The 23275-nt window shown below is 40.6% G+C and overlaps 3 protein-coding genes across 6 annotated transcripts; all 3 read left to right on the top strand.

Annotated features, from left to right (window-relative positions):
- The first annotated feature begins 2 nt into the window (after positions 1-2).
- Positions 3-15218, top strand: LOC311009428 (GTPase IMAP family member 7-like). 4 transcript variants are annotated; one of them, XM_084003589.1, is made up of 3 exons: positions 3-634; positions 10087-10436; positions 10822-15218. In XM_084003589.1, the coding sequence occupies exons 2-3, from the start codon at positions 10430-10432 to the stop codon at positions 11826-11828; spliced, it is 1014 nt and encodes a 337-aa protein (XP_083859715.1). In that variant the 5' UTR covers positions 3-634; positions 10087-10429; the 3' UTR covers positions 11829-15218. The 4 variants fall into 4 exon arrangements, with proteins under 4 accessions (XP_083859715.1, XP_083859716.1, XP_083859717.1 ...); XM_084003590.1 differs by lacking the exon at positions 10087-10436; XM_084003591.1 differs by lacking the exons at positions 10087-10436; positions 10822-15218 and adding an exon at positions 7110-9417.
- LOC311009436 (GTPase IMAP family member 7-like) lies at positions 4674-6553 on the top strand. Its single transcript, XM_084003603.1, has one exon. The coding sequence runs from the start codon at positions 5030-5032 to the stop codon at positions 5852-5854; it is 825 nt and encodes a 274-aa protein (XP_083859729.1). The 5' UTR covers positions 4674-5029; the 3' UTR covers positions 5855-6553.
- Positions 15219-15663: 445 nt separating the features above from the next.
- Positions 15664-21821, top strand: LOC311009551 (E3 ubiquitin-protein ligase TRIM47-like). The gene is made up of 7 exons (XM_084003822.1): positions 15664-15942; positions 17440-17808; positions 17951-18046; positions 19403-19636; positions 19756-19918; positions 20010-20066; positions 20172-21821. Exons 1-7 carry the CDS (start codon positions 15688-15690, stop codon positions 20732-20734), a joined length of 1737 nt encoding a protein of 578 aa, XP_083859948.1. The 5' UTR covers positions 15664-15687; the 3' UTR covers positions 20735-21821.
- Positions 21822-23275: the final 1454 nt, after the last annotated feature.

Below are 23275 nucleotides of genomic sequence, written 5' to 3'. Positions count from 1 at the left end.
AAAGGATTTTAACCCCTGAGAACTGTGCATTACACTGTTACAATGAAATACAAATATTTAAATTAAAATTGGACATCATTTTCAGGGTGAAACTATAGTATTCCTGGATAACAAAAGTTCAAATGTTGGGTTATGTTGACATTTGAGGAGCATCGTTATAACTTGTGCGATACATCATTCTCTTATTACCATAATTCAGCTATTTTATAAACACTTTCTCTATTCATTTTTTCTGCTAATTAGGATTTTTATTGTAATTGAGTCTCAAAAGACAGATGTACAGGGTAACCAATGGACAGTCATCTCTTTCAGCGACGAGCGCGATGAGAATTGTCGTCTCGGGGAAAAACTGGAGCGGGGAAAAGCAGCGCGGCTAACACCATATTCAGAGAAGAAGTGTTCAAGATCGACGACACGAGCAACTCTTGGACGAGTAGCTGTCAATCAAAAACCAGATCCGTCAACAGAAAACCACTGGACGGGGAGGAAGTGATTTAAATGGGAGGTTAGGACGGGCGTGTCAAAGAAAAAGATAGGAAAAAGCTGTGAACACAGGAAAGACATTCTCATACACTCTGCAGACTTATCCGACGGACTGACGCTCCACAGTTACTTACTGTTGGCAACATGGACGGTAATTTAATCTTTTATTTATTTCTGTCAGGACTGAACACATTCAGTATTTCAATCGTAGCTGTTTGGTTTTAAATCTTTAAATCTTTTACAGTGTGTAAGCTTTAGGGCTAATCAACAGGGTGTCTCATTCTTTTATTTTCCTCTCAGTTATACATTTTGGTGGATTTAACAGCTTTTTCATCTCATCAGCAAAACAAACAGAATGTAAATCTGCTGTGTCCCAACCCGACTCTTTCTGCCTGTACAACATTGTTTTGGTAGACAGGCCTTCTGGTTGTTGGAGGAATATGAGCAATAAATAAAGTAAAATATATGAAAACATGCTGTTTGAACAAACAAAGCTTTTACTTGTTATCGACACACACACAGACACACACACACACCAATTCAGTGAAATGGAAATGTTAAACTGAAAATAGCAGTCTGAGCAGCACACCAGGAGAAAAGAGACACACTGGACGGAGGACTGGTAGATCCAGTTTTCTTATCTTAAGTGCGGGGACAAACATAACCTTATGACTCCGGGCCCCTCCTATATCTAGTGAGAAAACTGTGAGCTTCTTCAGCTGCTATAAACGGTAACATTACTACAAATAAAGTTGTTGTTTTATTAACATAAACCACTCCAGCTGTGGCACAGAATTGAATTTTATTTCGACTGCCTCTAGATGGCAGCAAAGAGCACTGTTGGGTGGAGGAGACGATTGATACTCAGAACTATTCTTTTTCCCTGCTTTAAAAAAAATGTGATACATATGCTATTTTTCATGTTTGTGAGCCTCTCTTTATGTGCCATACATCATTTTCGTATTATGATAATGCAGCTATTTTATACCGTTTTCCCTTTTCATTGCGACTTTCTACCAATTAGAATTTTTATTGGAACTGAGTCTCAAAAGACAGATGTACAGGATAACCGATGGACAATATTCTCTTTCAGCGATGAGCACGATGAGAATTGTCATCTTGGGAAAAACTGGAACGGGGAAAAGCAGCATGGCTAAAACCATATTCGGAGAGGAAGTGTTCAAGATAGGCCACACTCTCAGCTCAGAGACGACTCGCTGTCGATCAAAAACCAAATCTCTCAACGGAAAAAGCATCACTTTGATCGACACTCCTGGTTTCTTTGACACGAGCAGACCTGAGGAGCTGAAGCCCGAGATAGTGAGGTGTATCACAGAGTGCGCTCCTGGGCCCCATGCTTTTCTCATTGTGCTCAAATGGGAGAGATTCACAGAGCATGAGGAGGCTGTAGTCACTGAAATAAAGAGTTACTTCTCGGAGGAAGTTTTCAAATATGCAACGGTTCTCTTCACTCATGGTGACGATCTCCCAGAAGGACAGACCATTGAGGATGCAGTCCATCAGAACAAGTCAATGAATGATCTGGTGAACAAGTGTGGAGGCCGGTGCTGCGTCATCGATAATAAATACTGGAAGAACGAGCAACAGGACGAATACAGGAGCAACCGGTTCCAGGTGGATCAGCTACTCAAGACCATAGAGAAGACATTGCTGAAAAACAAAGGAAGGTTCTACACCAATGAGTTGCTACAAGCAGTGGAGAAACAAATACAAAAAGAGGTAGAGCGCATTAGAGCAACATCACGAAACATCTCAGAAGAAGAGATCAGAGAGCAGGCTCAAGTAAGCGTGTTTGAGATGCTTTGGAGCAAACTGGAAAGTTTTGGATCAGCTGGAATTTTAAGTGCTCTTTTGGGTGGAGCAACGGTTGTTGTTGGAGTCATATTAGCTATCATGCGCTAAATTGATTAGACGTAGCTGAGAGGAAAAATTTGAATTGGCTTCTCTTAATTTTTAACCAGCAAGTTCTTATTTGAGTTTCAAACATTCTCATTCATGTGAAGTAAGATAACAAATGTTTGTAACTTTTTACATAGATGGAACTTTAAAAAGTAGTTAAATTAAATAAGTACACACTAATGCCTGTATATCCCTCTCTCATTGAAAATTGCTCAATGTTTCCTGTTTTATGTTATATAAATAACATATTAGTTAGGTGTTTTCTTAAATATAGCACTCTGTAGCTTGGCTTATTTGACGCTAGCACACCTACTTAATTCTAGCTCTTCTGGGTTTGTACCCTAATGGTCGAATGCACTTATCAGAAGTCGCTTTGCATAATAGCATCAGCTAAATTAAATGTAATGTAAAGTATCGATGGATCAAATAAATGCATTTAAGGGTGGTTAACTGTGAGTCTCATTTTAATTTCCTCTCATCTGTTATACATTTCAACAGATTTTACAGGTTTTTGATCTTATCAGCAAGGCAAACAGAATGTAAACCTTTCATTGTAGAAATATAGGCCAGAGATCTTCTACCCCTAGGGGATTCACAGAGTTACTGCAGGGGGTCCCTGAAACTATTTGATCCCAAACTTTTTTTCTTCCAAAAATATCAATGTCAAAAAATACACATTAACATTAATACAACCTAAAATAAGCAAATATAAATCTTCCTATTTGTGAAATATAATGTGAAATTGTGATGTAGAAATGCCAATAACTAATTAAAATATGTTCTTTAAATATATGAATCTGTCAACAATTATTATTTTAATGGCTTAGCATTATATACATACATAATTACAAAGTACTTTCACACATTGCACTATAAGCAACACTATTGGCCTGGTTTAATAGGCAACACAATTTTATACGATATATGATTGGGGTCCGTCCACCGTGGCCCTATAAGTCAAGTCAAGTTAGAATGGGGGTGGCAAAGGAAAAAGAGAGGGGAAAAAAGCTGCTAATACAGAAAAACACAATCTCATACACTCTTGTCCGATGAACTGACTTTACTTCAACGGTAATTTAAATTTCCCTCTAACTATTTCTGTCATTACTGAAACACATTAAGTTGCGAGATGAAATTGAAATTAATTCAAAATTTTAAACACTGTCCAGGCTTTACACTTAGATGGCTATCTTTATTCACTCCTTTTTTTATTTTAAATGAGATACATATGTTTTTGATGTTTGTGAGCCTCTTTTTATGCATCATACATCATTCTCTTAATATGATAATGCCGCACTGCTTTCCCTCTCCATTGCGACTTTCTACTAGGGATGGGTATCGAAAACCGGTTCTTGTTGAGAACCGGTTCCCAGTGTCTTGATTCCTTGGAATCATTTGCCAGTTTTGCAAACAATTCCCTTATCAATTCCAGTGGACGCGAATGACGTCACCACGCACGTTGCGTAGCTTACGCAAGCTACGCAACATGCGTGACGACGTCCAGTCCAGTGCAGCTGGCAGTAAACATGGCACCCAAGCGGTACAAACGTTTGAAAGTGTGGTTACATTTCATGAGAAAGAATGACAACAGGGCATCTTGCAATACTTACAAAGTGGATATTTCATCAACAGGAGGAAATAATACCAATATGCAGAAACATTTGCACACAGCATGCGATAACTTTGAATGAATGTCGCGATTTCGATCAGCTCCGGAGTGATTCTCAACCCAGCAGCATTAGCAACGTTATGTCCTCTGCTGAGACCCATTGTAGAATATACGCTACAAAAGATCACGTTGTCTTTAGAGCGTCATAACTCCCTAATGGTTGCACTAGAAACATGCAGTTATTTTCCTCTTTAACTAGAGAAACGGGCTAAACAACGGTACCCTGCTTGCCCATGTGAGCGATTTATTTCTGACACAAATGCGTAAAGTTGTAAAGATATGACTAGATGTCTCCTCGTCTCCGTGGCGCATTTCTCCGTTTTGTTTATGTATATCGATCATCATTTTCATCCGCCATCTTGCTAGTGACGTATAGAGTTACGTTTATGCATCGGACACCCGTAGCGGCTTTCTGTGTGTGCAGGCGTCCTCCACCCCGTCTGAGAGGGTGTTCTCCACAACTGGAGACACCATAAGTCCAGAGAGATGACGCATTCTGCCCGAAAAAGCAGACATGCTCATTTTTCTGCAAAAGAATTGTTAATACATCATAGTTGTAATGCAGAGTTCCATTGGACTTGACTGAATTCGTCACTGCCTATTAGAAAAATGTTACTGGATGTTACTGGCCATTCTTGTATTTGCCATAGAATAATTTGTTGTATTTTGTTTATTTCTACATACAAGAATATTTATTTTATTATTATTATACCTTAAGACCTCACTGTTGGGTTTGAACTGGAAGGTCATCATGTTACTTCTAAAATGAACTAAAGTTGATGCTAATTGACCTGTTTGTTCTCCTTTTTTCCAAATGAGAATCAATAAGAGAATTGATAGAGAACCGAATCGTTTAGCAGAATCAAAAATGGAATTGGAATTGCAAAAATCCTATCAATTCCCATCCCTACTTTCTACCTATTAGGATTTGTATTGTGATTGAGTCTCGAAAGACAGATGTACAGGATAACCGATGGACAATATTGTCTTTCAGCGACGAGCACGATGAGAATTGTCATCTTGGGAAAAACTGGAACGGGGAAAAGCAGCGCGGCTAACACCATATTCGGAGAGGAAGTATTCAAGATCGGCCACACTCTGAGCTCGAAGACGAGTAGCTGTCAAGCAGAAACCAGATCAGTCAACGGAAGAAGCATCACTTTGATCGACTGTCCTGGTTTCTTCATCACGAGCAGACCTGAGGAGGAGCTGAAGCCCGAGATAGTGAGGTGTATCACAGAGTGCGCTCCTGGGCCCCATGCTTTTCTCATTGTGCTCAAATTGGAGAGATTCAGAGAGCTGGAGCAGGCTGTCGTCATGGTAATAAAGAGTTACTTCTCGGAGGAAGTTTTCAAATATGCAACGGTTCTCTTCACTGATGGTGACCAGCTCCCAGAAGGACAGACCATTGAGGATGCAGTCCGTGAGAACAAGTCAATGAATGATCTGGTGAAGAAGTGTGGAGGCCGGTGCCACGTCATCGATAATAAATACTGGAAGAATGGACAACAGGACGAATACAGGAGCAACCGGTTCCAGGTGGATCAGCTACTCAAGACCATAGAGAAGACATGGCTGGCAAACAACGGAAGGTTCTACACCAATGAGATGCTACGAGCAGTGAAGAAAAGAGGCAGAGTGTCTATGATGCTTTTGATCAAACTGGCGGCTGGTGTTGCAACAGGTGTGTTGTTTGGAGGTTTTTTTGGTGTAGCAGCAGGGGTGGTTGCAACAGTCATAGCAATAGCAGGAATAGCAGCAATAGCAGCAATAGGAAAGTAAAAACAAATGATGAGACATGTCTTCTCACAATTTGCGACCAGCAAGTTCTTATCTGAGCTTCAAACGTTTTCCCGTTTCTCAAGCTAACTAATGCATGTGATGTAACCACAAATATAACAAATAGTTTTAACACATTACATAGATGGGACTTTAAAAAGTGTTTCAATCGAACATGTGTCTACTAATTCCTTTTTTTTGCTCACTGTTTTCTGTCATTAAAAATCGTATTAGTTAAGTGTGCACTTATATTTAGCACTCTGTAGTTTGACTTATTTGAAGCTTGTGCACTTACTTCATTCTATCTCTTCCGGATTTGTACCCTAATTGTCAACTGCACTTATTGGAAGTATTAAAAATCATCTTAGTTAAGTTTAGATGGATCAAATAAATGCATTTACGTGGATCTAACAGTTTTTATATCTCATCAGCAAAACAAACAGAATGTAAGCCTTTCAAAGTAGAAGTATAGTCTATGATGATCAGAATAATAAACAAAAAAATACATTATGGGGTTCAAATGTGTACTGCAGATCATGTTATGGAAGAAATTCTGTACATGTGTCATGGCGTCCCAAATAACATATCCTGTGTCCCGACACCGACTCTTTGGAAATGACTGTCTTAATGCAGACAACATTGTTTGTTTGTTGTTTTGTTGTAGAAATATGAACAATGAATAAAGTGAAACCTATGAAAACACTCTGTTTAAGCAAACTTTTACTTGGTATGATAAACTCCCTCCTCCCACCACACACACACACACACTACATGAAAGTGAAACTAAAATAAAAGCAGTCTGAGCAGCACACCAGGAGAAAAGAGACACACTGGACGGAGGACTGGTAGATCCAAACAGGGTTCTTTTACTCTTCATTGATTTCTCTTTGAACAACTGAAAGAGTAAGTTAGATCTCGAAGGAAGGAATTCTGCATTAAGCACCTTTAAATTTCAGCAATGACCGAATTAACCCCTGATAACTGTGCATTACACTGTGACAATAACATACAAATATTTAAATTAAAATTGGACGTCATTTTCAGGGTGAAACTAAAGTATTTCTGGATAACAAAAGTTCAAATGTTGGGTAATGTTGCCATTTGAGGACCATCGTTATAAATTCTCATTCTCTTATTACCGTAAAGCAGCTATTTTATAACACTTTCTCTATTCATTGTTTCTTCTTAGGATTTGTATTGTAATTTAGTCTCAAAAGACAGATGTAGAGGATAACTGATGGACAATATTCTCTTTCAGCGACGAGCACGATGAGAATTGTCATCTTGGGAAAAACTGGAACGGGGAAAAGCAGCACGGCTAACACCATATTCGGAGAGGAAGTGTTCAAGATAGGCCACACTCTCAGCTCTGAGACGAGTAGCTGTCAATCAAAAACAAAATCCATCAACAGAAGAAGCATCACTTTGATCGACACTCCTGGTTACTTTGATACGAGCAGACCTGAGGAGGAGATGAAGCCCGCCATAGTGAGGTGTATCACAGAGTGTGCTCCTGGGCCCCATGCTTTTCTCATTGTGTTCAAATTGGAGAGATTCACAGAGCATGAGCAGGCTGTCGTCACTGAAATAAAGAGTTACTTCTCGGAGGAAGTTTTCAAATATGCAACGGTTCTCTTCACTCATGGTGACGATCTCCCAGAAGGACAGACCATTGAGGATTTTGTCCACAAGAACAAGTCAATGGATGATCTGGTGAAGAAGTGTGGAGGCCGGTGCCACGTCATCGATAATAAATACTGGAAGAACGGACAACAGGACGAATACAGGAGCAACCGGTTCCAGGTGGATCAGCTACTCAAGACCATAGAGAAGACATGGCTGGCAAACAACGGGAGGTTCTACACCAATGAGATGCTACAAGCAGTGGAGAAACAAATACAAAAAGAGGTAGAGCGCATTAGAGCAACATCACGAAACATCTCAGAAGAAGAGATCAGAGGGCAGGCTAAAGGTACTGTGTTTCAGAAGCTTTGGATCAAACTGGCAAGTTTTGGAACAGGTGTGTTGTTCGGAGCTCTTTTTGGTTTTGCCAGTGGAGCAATGAGAGGGTTGATGGCAGGAGCAGGTAGAATCGGGGCAATGGCAGGGGCTTTTAAAGGAGCTGTTGAAGGAGCTGTTGCAGGAGGTATTGAAGGATGCAATGCAGCAGAGGGTGCAGAAACGGCAGTTGAAGCAGCAAAAAGGGCAAGCGAGGCTGTCATGAATAAAATGCTGTCAGCCATTGAGGGAATCTAATGAGGGCTACGAAAGAGCATCACAGCTACAGTTAAACCAGAGTACAAACAAATGATGAGACTTGTCTGAGAGGAAAAAGTTGAATTAGCTTGTTTTTTTGCATAGTTCTGTTTCCCCCCGTCGCCATGGCAAGGCGTCCCCGGCGCCTACCCCCCCTCAGCTGCACTAGTTTGACAGTGCGTGCGCGTATAGCCTCATTCACATACGTCACTACTCGCCTGTCGCCCCTCGCTTTCTCACTGAATTCTACTCGCTGGCAAAAAAAAAGTCACTGCCGCCGGTGCCGAGGTTCAAGCGGCAACTCTCCATTCTACATTCCGATTGGTACTTTCTTGGTACTCGTTTCACTCGTATCTCAGAAAGCAAAAATTATTTCATCTCCGTACCCGCCCACATCGCATCGCCTGTCCTGGCCACATTCCGCTGGAACACATTCACATTCCATTGACAGTTGTTGCTCAGAAATTCACAGCGCAGGAGAAGGCCGTCATCACACACATTTGCGAATATTTCCCCGAAGACGCTCTAAGATATGCTGTAATCGTCTTCACTCATGGCGACCAGCTCCCAGAGGGAATGAAGCTGGAGGAATACGTCAGGCAAAGCGAGGGCCTCAATTCAAAATTTGGGAAGGAGTTAAAGGATGCACCGCCACTTCACAAAGTAATAACAGCACTGGCGGATGTGGCAGAAACGCAAGCCGGGATAGTTTTAGACACGTCTCCTCCAGCCGGTACAATAATCACACCAGTAAAGGTGATAAAAAAGACATTTTCAGTGATCTGGAACAAACGTCACGATTTGTACGAAAGAACGTACAACCCTTATAATCCATTTAAATGAAGCCGAATAATAAAAACAAACAAAAAACGAAGACTTAAGAGGGATTAATTAATGATTACAAAAGAAAAAATTATTGGTATAATTTGTGTTTTAATTGGTGCATTTAGGCTTCTTCCCTTATGGAAGTCCTTTGCTTTGCCCTTTAATGTTGTACTCATTCCTGTCAGCTACAAAGAGATGTGATTTGTAAGTGAAAGTAAATGGGGTAGTAAACAATATTTAGAAAATGTATCAGTTTAACCACTTATGCTAAATGAATGGAGCACCTTCTTTACACAACACCCAAATAATAATGTAAAAATAATGTTCTCTGTAGCTCTGGTGGAGCTTTGCAAAGTAAAAAAAAACCCTGATGATGTAATTAGAAATCCATTTATTCTGTCTCTTGTCAAATCATGGTGTACCCTTTAATGGAGATGATTTTCTTTCGTCAATATAGACATTGTGTTAATATATGTCGCTTTGTTGTGAATGTCATAGAACAATAAAGCAGCTGATTGGTCACATGTCGGTTTTAGTTTCTTTTTTTTCCTTCATAGAACCATGCACCTATTCTTTTAAAGGGCGAGGCTGACGATACTCAGAGCGTCTTATTGTCAATAAATTCCTCCAAAAGTCCAAAGATAACAAATCAACCTCGCTGTTGATTAATATCGGTTTCACCAAATGCCATCTGGCTACAGGTCACACCTTCAACACAGAAGCTTTGTTGTTTTTACAGTTGAGTGGACGCTGCCAATAAAAACAGATGAATTCCATACAATTTGTTCCGTCTTACTCGGAGACAAAACGCCACGCCCTAAAAAAGTATGAAAAGGCCTTAGCATTGTATACTTACATCATTACAAAGTACCTTTATACATGGAACTTTAGACTGCGCTGCACATTATTATTGACCGGTTTAATAAGCAACACAATTTTATACGATATGTAATCGGGGGTCCCTCCCCTGGGTCTCTATAGGCCTTGGGGTCCTTGGCTGAAAAACGTTGAAGACCTCTGATCTAGGCGTTTGCCAGGAATTGTAGACCCTAATTGAAACTGTTTATATTTGTATCAGTACAACTAAAAAGCCCGTTGACACTACAGCCGAATAAAGAAACCAATTCAAGTGCCAATAACAATGTTTTCAACAGGTACTTTCCCCGACCAGAGTCACCACCCTAAACAGCTGACGCACAAAGGTCCAATACGGTTCCACTTTTGACCTGCTCACATGGAAACTCCCATTCAAGCATTCATGACCTTCTGTCTTCTGGAATAATGAGGCTTATTTAAAAATAGTGTTAAAAAGGATTTTAAAAACAATCACATCACCAATCCCTGCATCCGGACACCGGCTTCCAATTGCCTTGTTTTTTTTTAATCTTAAAAATCTGGTTGCATTGGCAAAGATTAAAGTACAGACGAAGCACAGCAGGAGAACAGGAGGAAAAACATACAGCACTCCGCGGTGACTACAGATTTCTTTTTTGCAACATGGATGGTGAGTTGAACTTGAGTTAAAAGTGTATGTGTAAAAACACTAAATAATTGTCCTTTAACATATGTAGTTCATGTAATTATAACTATGTAATGCATACATTAAAAAAGGACATACATATGTATAACCATATATATTCACTTTATAATTCAGATTTAAAAAAAATCCTTAGTGTTTTGTTGGTGATAATTATAAAGAGACATCAGGCCAACTAAGGCGGTGTCCATGAAAAACATTACACCTGCTTAACATCAGCATTGTTATTGTGAACTTGTTAACATGCTAACGCCACCAGTTGGCATTTTCCATCAATTTTCCTAGATGACGAACGATTTATTGATTAGATGAGATAATAATTAGAAGGTCTAACAAAGTTGTTCTCTCCTAGCGCCGGCTTCAAGGAGGATTGTTCTGCTGGGAAAAACCGGAGCCGGGAAAAGCAGCCTAGCCAACACCATATTGGGAAAGGACTTGTTCAAGATATGCCATTCGTCCGTCTCGGACGCAAATCTTTCTCACACAGAAACCAAATCTGTGGATGGCAAAAGCGTCAAACTGATCGACACTCGCGGCTTTTTTGACACGCGCGGGTCCGAGGCAACACTCAGGGCCGAGATCCTGCGGTGCGCCACAGAGTGCGCTCCCGGGCCTCACGCTTTTCTCATCGTGCTCAAGGTGGAGAAATTCACCACGCAGGAGGAGGACGTCGTCAAGAAGATGTGCCGGTACTTCTCAGAGGAAGCGATGGGATACGCCGTGGTCGTCTTCACCCATGGCGACCAGCTCCGGCCGGAGGTGACGATCGAGGAGTTTGTCGGCCAGAATGCGGACCTGAGCAACCTGGTGATGAAGTGCGGCGGCCGATGCCACGTCGTGGATAATAAATACTGGAAGAACGGCGCTGTTGACGACTACAGAAGCAACCAGTTCCAAGTGGCGGCGCTGCTCGACACCATAGACAAGATGATCGAGGCGCAGGGAGGAAGCTGCTTCACCAACGAGATGCTTGGAGCAGTGACGAGAGAAATACTACGGGAGGAAGAGCACATTGGACAGACGTCAGGAAACATGTCTTGGGAGGAGATTACAGATAAAGCCAAAGACAGTGTTTTCAACAGCTTTTTGATCAGACTAGCAAGCACTACAACAGGTGCATTGTTGGGAGCTTTGCTCGGCATGGCCCCTATTTTTTTCCAGGGTTTTTCAGATCCCTCAGCGCCAGCAGCAGCGGCACAAGGGACGGCTAGGTCGGCCGCTCTGAGGGGGTTAGTGCAGGGCAGTCAGATCGGATATGATGCAGCTGAAGGGGCAGAAAGTCCAGGGGAAGCCATAGACAAGACAGTAAAGGCCGTCTGGAAGAAATCTGGGTTTGGGGCAGATCAAAGCAACACATAGAGAATCAACAACTGGAGCAGGAGAGTGACGTTGGTTGTATAAACCACATGAAACCACCTAGAGCAGTCTTTACCAAACAGCACTGAATCCAATATGAAAGGGTACTTTCTGTTTGTTTAGCTGATGAGAGGGAACAAATGAGGAGCTGTTACCTCTGCATAAATGCATTTATTTGGTCATTTCTAAAATATTTACCACAGGACATACTGTATATAACATGTAATGGTACACAAACTGTGCAAACGATTAATTACACTGACGATTAATTACACTGTATTCTCAAACAAGCAAATATGATTAACGGGCTGACGGCATAAGCGACAAAACATCCCTACACAAAGTTGAGATTCTATCAGTTATTATTATTATTTAAAAAAAAAAAAAGTTTTTTATTAATTTTATTATAACAGCGTTGCATACATTTGACAATGCCTGGGAAAACTAGCCTATTGTCTGTTATTTTCATCATTATTGCTTACTAAAAAAAAAGAGAGAGATAGAAGCTCCTCAATCAGAACAAAAAAGCTAAACAACAAATTGTAAACTTACCATGGGGAGTGTGGTACAACCAAGGGCTGTAGTTATGGTTATGAAGCCATTCGGGATCCCAGCCAGATGTTCTGTGTTTAGCTGGGTCAACGTTACCATTCGGTCCGGGCACGTGGTCACCCGTCAGACGGGGGTCGGCAGTTGGACTGGCGTCACGTGTCGGACGGGGGTCTGCAGTGTGTGTGTGTGTTTGTTTGTTTTCATCTCTCTACTCTGTTTAGATACACAAATATGATCGCATTTGTCAGTCGCAGTATTTAATTTTGAAAATTGCTTTTATTGTCTGTCACCCGCGATATTATTTCTTGTTTTTCGGCGGAGCCATAGCTGGTTAGCTAACAAACCTTAAACATCCCAGAATATATGCCCGCGCTCTCAGCAGCGGTACTCGCATCGTTACTAGGCAACGAAGCAGGTTAACTCGCGTTGCGCTGCACAGAGGCACTCCTAATGTAAATGATTATTGATTTATGAATGAATTGATAGGTGACTTATTTTGGGCATATTGATGTTTTTTTTGGTAGGGGTAACACTGATTAAATCAATGGATGGATAGATAATACTGTTTGTTATTGTTTTTATTTTCCTAATATTTTATACTTTATCTTACCTGCTTCAGGCTGTGTAGCGCTGGTCTCAATGGTCTCCGTTTTGCCTTCACTGTCTGGACTGCTATATGTGGTCCTGGATGGCCCTTTACCTGGAGCTGTTTTCAGGCACAGAATTTATCCAAATCAGTTTTATAATCAAAACAATGATCATAGTTAGTATAATAGTTTAAGTATGGCATAATATGTCTCACTTGCTACGGGCTCTGTTTCCCTGGTCTTCGTGGCACTGGTGCTTGGAGTGCTAGATGTGGTCCCGGATGACCCATCATCTGCATCTGAAAGCATAGCATCCATTCATGCTGTTAGTTATCATTTCTTCTATCATCCCATTACTTGCATTTTACTGTATAAATGAGGCTGATGTAACCAAATACATTTACACTACTACTACTACTAATAATAATAATAATAATAATAATAATAACTACAATTATTATTATTATTATAACTTTAAATGTTCAGATAAAGGCAAACCTGGAGCATCAGGAGTGCTCTGTCCAGCAGGTGAAGGTCTCTGAGTCAGCAAATATTTCCTGAGTGCATCTGTCCATCTGTTTAAAATATAGAGAAAAGTGTATAACACATATTATACAATACCTACATTTACTAAATTACACACTGTGTGTAAATGCAGCAATGTGTTTTCACATGCAGCTGCTTTCGATGAACTCACTGACATAATAGATGTAGACAAATCCTCCAAATCCTCCTGACACAGGGTAATTAGGCAAAAAGGGTACTATGTCAACTATACAACCAAAATCAGCCAATAATCACAGTTTACCTAGCTAGCCTACACTACACAGGTGGCTGAAATTAAGTAGAATCCTACTGACACGCTTAGTTCCTTCCTACACTTTAGCATCTTAGTTGGTGTTAGCTATCGCAGACGCTAGCGGCTAGCTGCTAGCTGCTACCTCAAAACTTTGGTGTTTTAGGATAATTGGGAATTACTTTGTATTTTTGTCATCAGTGATAATCGATGGTGAGATGTCAACACCAAACAACACGCTATCCAAATACTGGCCGTCTGCCATGTATCATTTTGTATCGGTCTTGATAGCTTTACCAAGCTAGCTTGCTACAACACTTAGCAGAGAAATGGCACACATCGGTAACGTCAAGTCAGTAACACACAAACCACGATGAATTTAATCAATACTTTAATATCCTCTGATATATAAAAACCTACCTTTATAACGGGCTTTCTTCTTCTCCTCCTCCTTCCTCCGTTTTCGTCCCTGTGCACCAGAGGGTTCCCCATGTTCGGTAAACCAGAGCTTGACGTGCAGTAGCCTTGATCTGATTGCAGCGACGACGAATGCCGAACTCTGCCGAACTCTGCCGAACTCCTCCCCCTTTGCATTCAGGGTCAAATCAACGTGTGACATACAGAGGGGCACTATGTAGTTTTTTTTTTTTTTACTTTGTTTACAATGGTGTTTTATTGCGTTGAGGTCATTACAGTTTTACGTGTGTATAGTTACAAAAAAATATAATGAAGGGCACCACTAGAGGGCGCCCCCGACTCATTTGGCGCCCCTAGGAGAAGGCCTGATCTGCCTATCCCAGGCTGGTTTACCTGTTCAAGATTTTTCAACTTGCTAATGGAAGGGTGAGACATTAAATGTTTTGTTGTCTATATGATTAATAATGATATATATAATAATGAATAATAATTCATGTTTATTGTGATTAATTGTTTAATTCATACATGTATAAAAAACATTAATTTTTTGAATTATTCCTAAGGGAAATCAAAATGTAATTAAGAGTTTGTATATTTATTATGAATTATTAGCCTGTCATGGTGAATTTAATTAATCATGTGAAATCATCTATTTATTTTACACTTTCCATGACTTTTAGATGCTAAATAATTACCCCCCCCCCCCCCCCCCCCCCCCCCCTTCTTATTCATGGACTTTTTCAAATCACAATCAATTATTTTTGGGAAAGATGGGCATGTATTGATAAACAATGAGATGTTACTGTTTATTGTACACTTTCACTTCACTTTGGATGCTGAACAAGGCTTTTTTCCATGAATGTGTGTATTTCTGTCAGCAAAATGATAGCTATGATGATTAAACAATAAACGATTGCAGTAAAAGAAAGCAGCTGTTAGTTATTGAAGATGTGATTTGATTTGATCTTAATTTACTTGAATACAAAGCACAATATTTACATGATATAAAATATGTCATAGAAATATGAAAAAATACAAAAAAATATAAATAATAATAATAAATCATAATAAAACAAATAAATAAAATAATTAATGTTCGGGGAGGGCCAGGAGGAAGCCAAGCTTATCATGTCCTGCCCCTTCTTTACATTATCAATATATATTATATTTAATTCACATAAAGCTCATATATCGGTGTGAATACAAATATGAATATTAGATATTCATCCAAAACAAAACGTTTTAAATAAATTAAGACGCCCAAATGCTGTGATTCATAGGCTAAATCACAGTTTTCACCTGATGTGAACAACTTTTGGCCTAAAACGCAATTTCTGAAATTGACAAGCACAAACACAAAAAACTAAAATTGCTGCTACGTCATTACTTTGAGGGAGTTTCTCTGTTTTTTGGGGGCTTTTTTCTGACATCGGCTGAAATGGGCTTCCATAGAACAGCCCCGCCTCTACGACAGAAACGAAACTTAAGGTCGCTTTATCCCTGCACGTGAATGATACTCATCAAAATGGCTGATGAGCAGGAACCGGATCGCGGCGTTGACCTGGACCAGAGTCAGTTCTGCTGCTCGGTATGTCTGGAACTGCTGAGAGAGCCGGTCGCCATCCCCTGCGGACACAGTTACTGCAAGAGCTGCATCGAGGGCTGCTGGGACCAGGAAGACAAGAAGGGACAGTACAGTTGTCCCCAGTGCAGGGAGACGTTCAGCCCGAGGCCTGGTCTGAGGAGGAACAACATGCTGGCTGAGGTGACGATGATTGTACAGGTGGAGGGTTACTTTGACATCCACCACAATAACATAATTGTCTCTGATTTATTCGTTTATTGCAACACTTTTAAGTCCATTTAGGCCCATACCTCCTGAAATGTATAGAAGTGATAGTATCTTACATTTTTATGGCTTTATATATTTTTTTGTACTAATATAAAAAAATGTTCACCATGCCTTAACATCCTTGATATTGGTGTCCAACAAAAAGAGGTCCGATTGCATGGAAGTCTATGAGAAAATGGTCCTACTTCTCTCTTGATGTATTATCTCAGTAAACATTGTAAACATGAGTTTATGGTCTCAATCTCTAGTTTCAAGTCTTCTTCAATCCAGCATGATGTTCATTTAGTACATTATGGTCCATTTAGAGTCCACCAGACCAGAAAGCAGGGCTGCATTTCAAAAACAGTTTGAGTCGCCCTCGCTCACTTGCCCTCAGCGCTTGCCCTCGGGGGAATCCCTGCCGCCATCTTAAGGGCTGTTCCATTTCTCTGAACAGCTGAAGTGAACTCCATTAGATCGACCCTTGAGGGCTGAGGGATCGAGTCAACAACGATGGTCACTTCAGAGCTGTATATCACCCACAATGCATTGCAGTGGTGCAGGTGGTCCATGCAGTGGCGATAATGAACCTCAAACACCATTGTCTGCTGTCTATTCACCACCAAGGAAGAAGAAAATGAATTAAATTTAATTCATTTTCTTAAATTGTGCAATTAGACTGTCTGTTGCAGAGTTTTGGCAGAGCCCACCGTTTACAAGTGTAAGTATAAGCTGACGTATTGCCATCAAGCGTAGAATACGTCTTCGTCTCAAAGAAATGAGTCTCCGCATATTTTGTGTAATTTGGAATAGGCAGTATAGCGCTACTCCAACAACGTGTGGTTGATCCATGATTGTCTGGGCTGTTAGTGAACGAGGGCAGGTGTGTTCCATTTACCTCTTTCACTCCCCCTCCGCCCACTTTCCCTCCGCCCTCCAAGTGGCCTCCGTGTGACGTCATAGCAAGGGCTGAGGGCAAGTGAGCGAGGGCGACTCAAACTGTTTTTGAAACGCAGCCCAGGGGATGCTTTAGGGGGCGGGGCTTACCTGCTGATTGACGGGTCCATTTAGCGTCAACCAGACCAGAAAGCAGGGGATGCTTTAGGGGGCGGGCCTACCTTGTGATTGACAGGCCGGCGCTATCACGCTACCAATGCTAGTTAGCTACTAAGATGACTAACACTTAGCTGTAAAGTTGACCTTGAATTATGAAAGCTCTATGCCAGAATCCAGGTGGATCCAGTTAGTTTTCGTCAGATCCACCCTTCGCTCCTCCGCAGTCCAAATATGGTCACTTCCTTCACCGGTTGCAAAAATCCAGAGAACTCGAGGCTTCAAAATCGTAGTCCACAAACCGTTGTCATTCTGCGTTTGTCCTTTGGTCATGTGATCTTCAGTATTAGTCACCGCCTGTCTTCCCATCATCTACAGGTTGTTGAGAAGCTGAAGCGGACCAGCACCCAGCAGCCCCCTCTTCCTCTGGACTTCGCCGGCCCTGGAGACGTCGCCTGTGACTTCTGCTGTGGGCCCCGACCAAACAAAGCCACGGTGTCCTGCCTGGCGTGCTTGGCCTCCTACTGCCCGGCTCACCTGGAGCCTCACCACAGCGTCCCCGTGTTGAAGAAGCACCAGCTGGTCTCGGCCACAATCCCCCTGCAGGAGAAGATGTGCACGAAGCACAACAAGCTGATGGAGGTCTACTGTCAGACGGACAAGAAGTGCATCTGCTACCTGTGCGTCATAGACGAGCACAAGAGCCACAGCACGGTGTCGGCTGCGTCGGAGAGGGCCGCTGAGCAGGTAGAAGCAAAAACACAGCAGAGCTGGAGGTCATGAAACCGGTTAACGAACCCTGAAAGGATCTGTTTTTTTTTCTCTGAAAAAAGTGAAAAACAGTCTTTATCACAAATGAACTTGCTGTTACACCAACAATTTCTTTCAGGAACAGCTGATTGACAGTCAAAAGAAAGTCCAGGGGAGATTCCAGAAGAAAGAAATGGAGCTGGACGAGTTGCTCCAAGCTCTGAAGGATTTCAAGGTATGGAAGTTGGACATGAATGTTCGATCCTTGAAGAAATCTGGATTTTGTATCCGTGTCAAAAACATGATGGTGTATAAGGTATAGGTAGATAAAATAAAGTATAAGGTATAGGTAGATGAAATAAAGTATAAGGTATAGGTAGATAAAATAAAGTATAAGGTATAGGTAGATAAAATAAAGTATAAGGTATAGGTAGATAAAATAAAGTATAAGGTATAGGTAGATAAAATAAAGTATAAGGTATAGGTAGATAAAATAAAGTATAAGGTATAGGTAGATAAAATAAAGTATAAGGTATAGGTAGATAAAATAAAGTATAAGGTATAGGTAGATAAAATAAAGTATAAGGTATAGGTAGATAAAATAAAGTATAAGGTATAGGTAGATAAAATAAAGTATAAGGTATAGGTAGATAAAATAAAGTATAAGGTATAGGTAGATGAAATAAAGTATAAGGTATAGGTAGATAAAATAAAGTATAAGGTATAGGTAGATAAAATAAAGTATAAGGTATAGGTAGATAAAATAAAGTATAAGGTATAGGTAGATAAAATAAAGTATAAGGTATAGGTAGATAAAATAAAGTATAAGGTATAGGTAGATAAAATAAAGTATAAGGTATAGGTAGATAAAATAAAGTATAAGGTATAGGTAGATAAAATAAAGTATAAGGTATAGGTAGATAAAATAAAGTATAAGGTATAGGTAGATAAAATAAAGTATAAGGTATAGGTAGATAAAATAAAGTATAAGGTATAGGTAGATGAAATAAAGTATAAGGTATAGGTAGATAAAATAAAGTATAAGGTATAGGTAGATAAAATAAAGTATAAGGTATAGGTAGATAAAATAAAGTATAAGGTATAGGTAGATAAAATAAAGTATAAGGTATAGGTAGATAAAATAAAACAGTGCCGAGAGAGGGGTGCAATATTCCCAGAAAAAAAATTACGAATTTACAAGAAAAAATAAGCAAATTTACAAGATTATAAAGTTGCAATTTTATGAGAAAAAAGTCCCAAATTTATGAGATTATAATGTCGCGAATTTACAGGATTAAAAAGTTGCAATTTTATGAGAAATAAGTCGCAAATTTACAAGATTATAATGTCGCAGATTTACAAGGAAAAAGTTGCAAATTCACGAGTTTATAAAGTCATATATATACAAGTGCTTGTTTCCGCTAACGCCGAATGTATGCAGTTCTTCTTGCAAACATATCAGTTTCTAAAAATGTGTGACTTTTTTTTCTCTGAATACCATATTGTTTGTTTTTTCTACGATGCCCCTAATACTCCGTCCTACAAAAAAGTCCGAACTCACGGAGAACATATTTTTTGTGTATACGACCAGAGTTGTAGCGAGCCTGCAGCGAAGGCCTGCGATACGATCTTTGATGAGCTGATCGCCTCCATGATGGGAAAGCGTACTTTGGCGAGGCAGCTGATCGAAGCCCAGGAAAAGGCCGCAGTTGCCGTGGGCGAGGAGCTGCAGCTGCAGCTGGAGGAGGAAATCAGCAAGCTGAAGACGGGACATGCCGAACTGGAGCGGCTTTCTCACACGGACGACCACGTCCGTTTCATTCAGGTACCACTGGAGCAGCCTAAGGAATCGAATACTACAGTAGAACGGACATGCAGATTTCTTTTTTGGCCTTGTGTTTTGTTTTTTTCGTCTGGTCTCTGACTTGTTTATTTTCCCTGCAGGCTTTCCAGTCCCTCTCCAAGTCCTGTGACTCTCCAGACTTGGGTTCTCTTGACTTTTATCCTCAACGTTCGGCGTTCAAGCCGGTGACCGACTGCGTGTCTAAACTGAGGGAAGACATAGAGAGCCTCCTGAAAGACTCGTGGCCCAGGATCTCTGCTACAGGTACTTGATAATAGAAATAACCCCCCCCCCCCCCAAGTTATACGGTGGATTCATTCTGGTCCAGTGGTGTTTAGGCTTTGCTTTCTGTCAGTGTCTTCTGTAGATGTTATGCCGCCCATCATGAAGACCAGAGAAGACTTTTTACGCTGTGAGTAAAGCATTTAATTCTATGCAGTTAATTACATTAACATTAATGACAAACTGAATCTTAAAAGGCAGATTTTTTTCTTGTCCTGCTTTATTCTTCCATCAGTTTGTCGTCCTCTCACCCTGGATGAGAGATCCGTCTCCCAGTATCTGTCCATTTCAGAAGAAGGCCTTGGAGTGACAAGTCGATATAATAACAGTATGTCTAGTAAGCGGCATTATAAGGATTATGGTAACCAGGTCTCACGTGCGAAGGTTATCATGCAGGTGTTGTGCACAGAGGGTTTGTCAGAGCGAAGTTACTGGGAGGTCGCCTTGGACGATCTTACTTGGTCTGTGGCGGTGTCGTGCATAGACAGAAGCGCAACAAATGAGTTTGGAAATGATGACGAGTCTTGGAGTTTAGAGTGCTCCCCAAACGGTTACTCTTTCCGACACAACAACACAAGCACACCGGTGTCAGGCCCTCAATCCCAAACCATCGGAGTGTACCTGGATTATAATTTAGGTGCTCTGTCCTTTTATAGCGTCTCTGGCAACAGTCTGACTCTGCTCGACAAAGTACAAGCCACGTTCACCGGGCCTGTCTATCCCGGCCTCGGGCTCATGGATGATACATCTCGGAACAATCTTGCAGGATACTACGCCAAACTGATCAAGTTGTGGTGATCACATGTTCTATTTGGGGTGGTTAATGCGTGCCACTGTTGATCAGGCTGCAGTTGGTACGATGACCGCATCGCCCCAGTTTAGGTCCTGCAGCAGGTCAAAACAATGAATAGTGGAAAGTGGAGCAGGAGCAGTGAGACCAGTGAGCTACAGGTTTTAAGGAGGGTTGAGTTTGAAACCAGGATTTAACGATTAAGCTTAATTAAGGTAAAGGTATATACAAAAATATTGATGATGACATGTTATTTAATTTAATTTTAAAAAAAGGTAACTGGACGCTCATTATTTTGAATAACTTTTAATATTTTTTCTTTAATCAGTTTGCTCTTTATTCAAGTGTTCTTGCATCTTGTCTTTGACAGCTGTGTGATATGTGTGCACCATATATATATATATATATATATATATATATATATCATGGGCGAGCGGTCATTATAAGCTATACATGCAGTGCATGCCCAAGCCCTTCAATAAAAATAATTGAAAATATTAATCTGGCAGTGTGTTCAATTATACAATACCTTAGTTTTACTGTTTTGGTCTTAAATCCGTGCCTAATCTGTCCCGTTTTGCTTGCGAAAAGCTGGAAAGCTGACAGCTTGTTTCGCGCATGCGCACTGTGACACCGACTAGTACAGTTACTGCTAAAGGCTGTGTTTACTGTAGATGAGCATTTTGAATGGCAAAAAAGCTGTCAGTGAAGCAGCTTATCTGCCAACGCGCATGCGCAAAAATGACTTGTTTGAATTGTTCAGCGGGAAACTGTCAGTGGTTCATTCATTGTGTAGCCTGGTCAAAATGGCTGAAAATATTAATTATATTCAGGCTGCGCCTACTGATCTGAGACGTGTCAGTGAGTTACTGTAAATGCTGTGCGGAAAACCAGCTGTGGTCTGTGATTGAGGTGCAGACGGGTGAGTTTGGAGCTGACGAGAGGATCGCGCTGACGACCGCTTCGTTACATTTTTCTCATTGAAAAACTATACAACTGGCATTTAGATGATGTTCTCCATAAAAAAATAAGTGAAATACTGTAATAACAATTCGGTTTTAGTAATCAACCGCTTATAGTGATCAAATGTACTCTGGACCAACGTGATCACTACAAGCTGTTTCCACTAACCATATTATATTTTTTATTAAAAAAAAAATATATATATATATATATATATATGTGTGTGTGTGTGTGGGGTGGTTCATATTTTCACCTTGCCGTTTGTTCTACACGTGTATATATTACTGTTCATTTGTTTTTCTCATATCCGTGATGCTGTACTTCCTTTTGTTCTCCTGGTTGGATGCTAAACAGCATTTCGTCATCTCGGTTCAGTGACCCCTGATTTTTTTTAATTTGTCCCTGAATAATTCCTGAAATAGAAAAGCCCCCAAAACTGCAACATAAAACATTTCATGTTTTTACAAATATATATATATATATATATATATATATATATATTGGGGGGGATAATTCCAGTATTACCCCCAAAACATGAATAATCCTGCTTATTTGCTGTAGTAGAAAAAGGGAGGTGCCAATTCAATATTTTTTCATATATTGTTTTGATAAGGTCAAAATAAAAACATGTTAATGTTTGAAAATAGTCTATCATTCCAATTCATTATTATTATTATTATTATTATTATTAGTAGTAGTAGTAGTAGTAGTAGTATTAATTATTTATTTTTACTCAGGCTATAATTGTAGGGTTTGTGGGTCCACTCATTTTCCTTTAATTTTAGGGTTAACTGTTATCAAATCACGACCTGACTTTTCTCTACACTAGGGGGCGCAGTTGAGTTCATAGTAGGGCGAGACGGGCGACACTGTAAACACGCCACACACACACACACACGGTCCCTCGGATGCGTGTACCAGTTCCCACTAATATCCAGCAACTTCGCACAGCCATTGAAGAGGAGTGGACCAACATTCCACAGGCCACAATTGACAATCTGATAAACTCTATGCGAAGAAGATGTGTTGCACTGCATGAGGCAAATGGTGGTCACACCAGATACTGACTGGTTCTGAGTCCCCAGACCCCCAATAAAGCAAAATAATGCACATTTCAGGGTGGCCTTTTATTGTGGGCAGTATAAGGTACACCTGTGCACTAATCATGATGTCAGATCAGCATCTTGATGTGGCACACCTGTGAGGTGGGATGGATTATCTCAGCAAAGCAGAAGTGCTCACTATCACACATTCAGACAGATTTGTGAACAATGTTTGAGAGAAATGGTAATATTGTGTATCTGGAATGAATTTTAGATCTTTAAGTCAATCTCATGAAAAATGGGAGCAAAAACAAAAGTGTTGCGTTTATATTTTTGTTGAGTGTATATATATGCCCTCCATCCCCGCCCTATAAACACGAGCGCACGCTTGTGAGCACTCCACGCACGCACACACACGCTTGGACACACACGCACAGTACGGTATGATAACTCTCCTGGCCCGGGGAGAGAGACATGCATCGGCTCGGCCCACAGTGCTCAGCAGCAGAGAGGTGACGAGACTAGAGCCGAGCTGTATTGTGT

This window comes from Eutrigla gurnardus (assembly GCF_963514095.1).
Source record: "Eutrigla gurnardus genome assembly, chromosome: 23".
NCBI lineage: Eukaryota > Metazoa > Chordata > Actinopteri > Perciformes > Triglidae > Eutrigla > Eutrigla gurnardus.
This window is presented reverse-complemented; position numbering and strand designations above follow the sequence as displayed.

Coding starts and splice junctions, on each gene's coding strand:
- LOC311009436 (XM_084003603.1), top strand. CDS start 5,030: ATGTACAGGATAACCGATGGACAATATTGTCTTTCAGCGACGAGCACG.
- LOC311009551 (XM_084003822.1), top strand. CDS start 15,688: ATGATACTCATCAAAATGGCTGATGAGCAGGAACCGGATCGCGGCGTT. Junction 15,943..17,439: donor GGAACAACATGCTGGCTGAG/GTGACGATGATT, acceptor CATCATCTACAG/GTTGTTGAGAAGCTGAAGCG. Junction 19,637..19,755: donor ACCACGTCCGTTTCATTCAG/GTACCACTGGAG, acceptor TTTTCCCTGCAG/GCTTTCCAGTCCCTCTCCAA.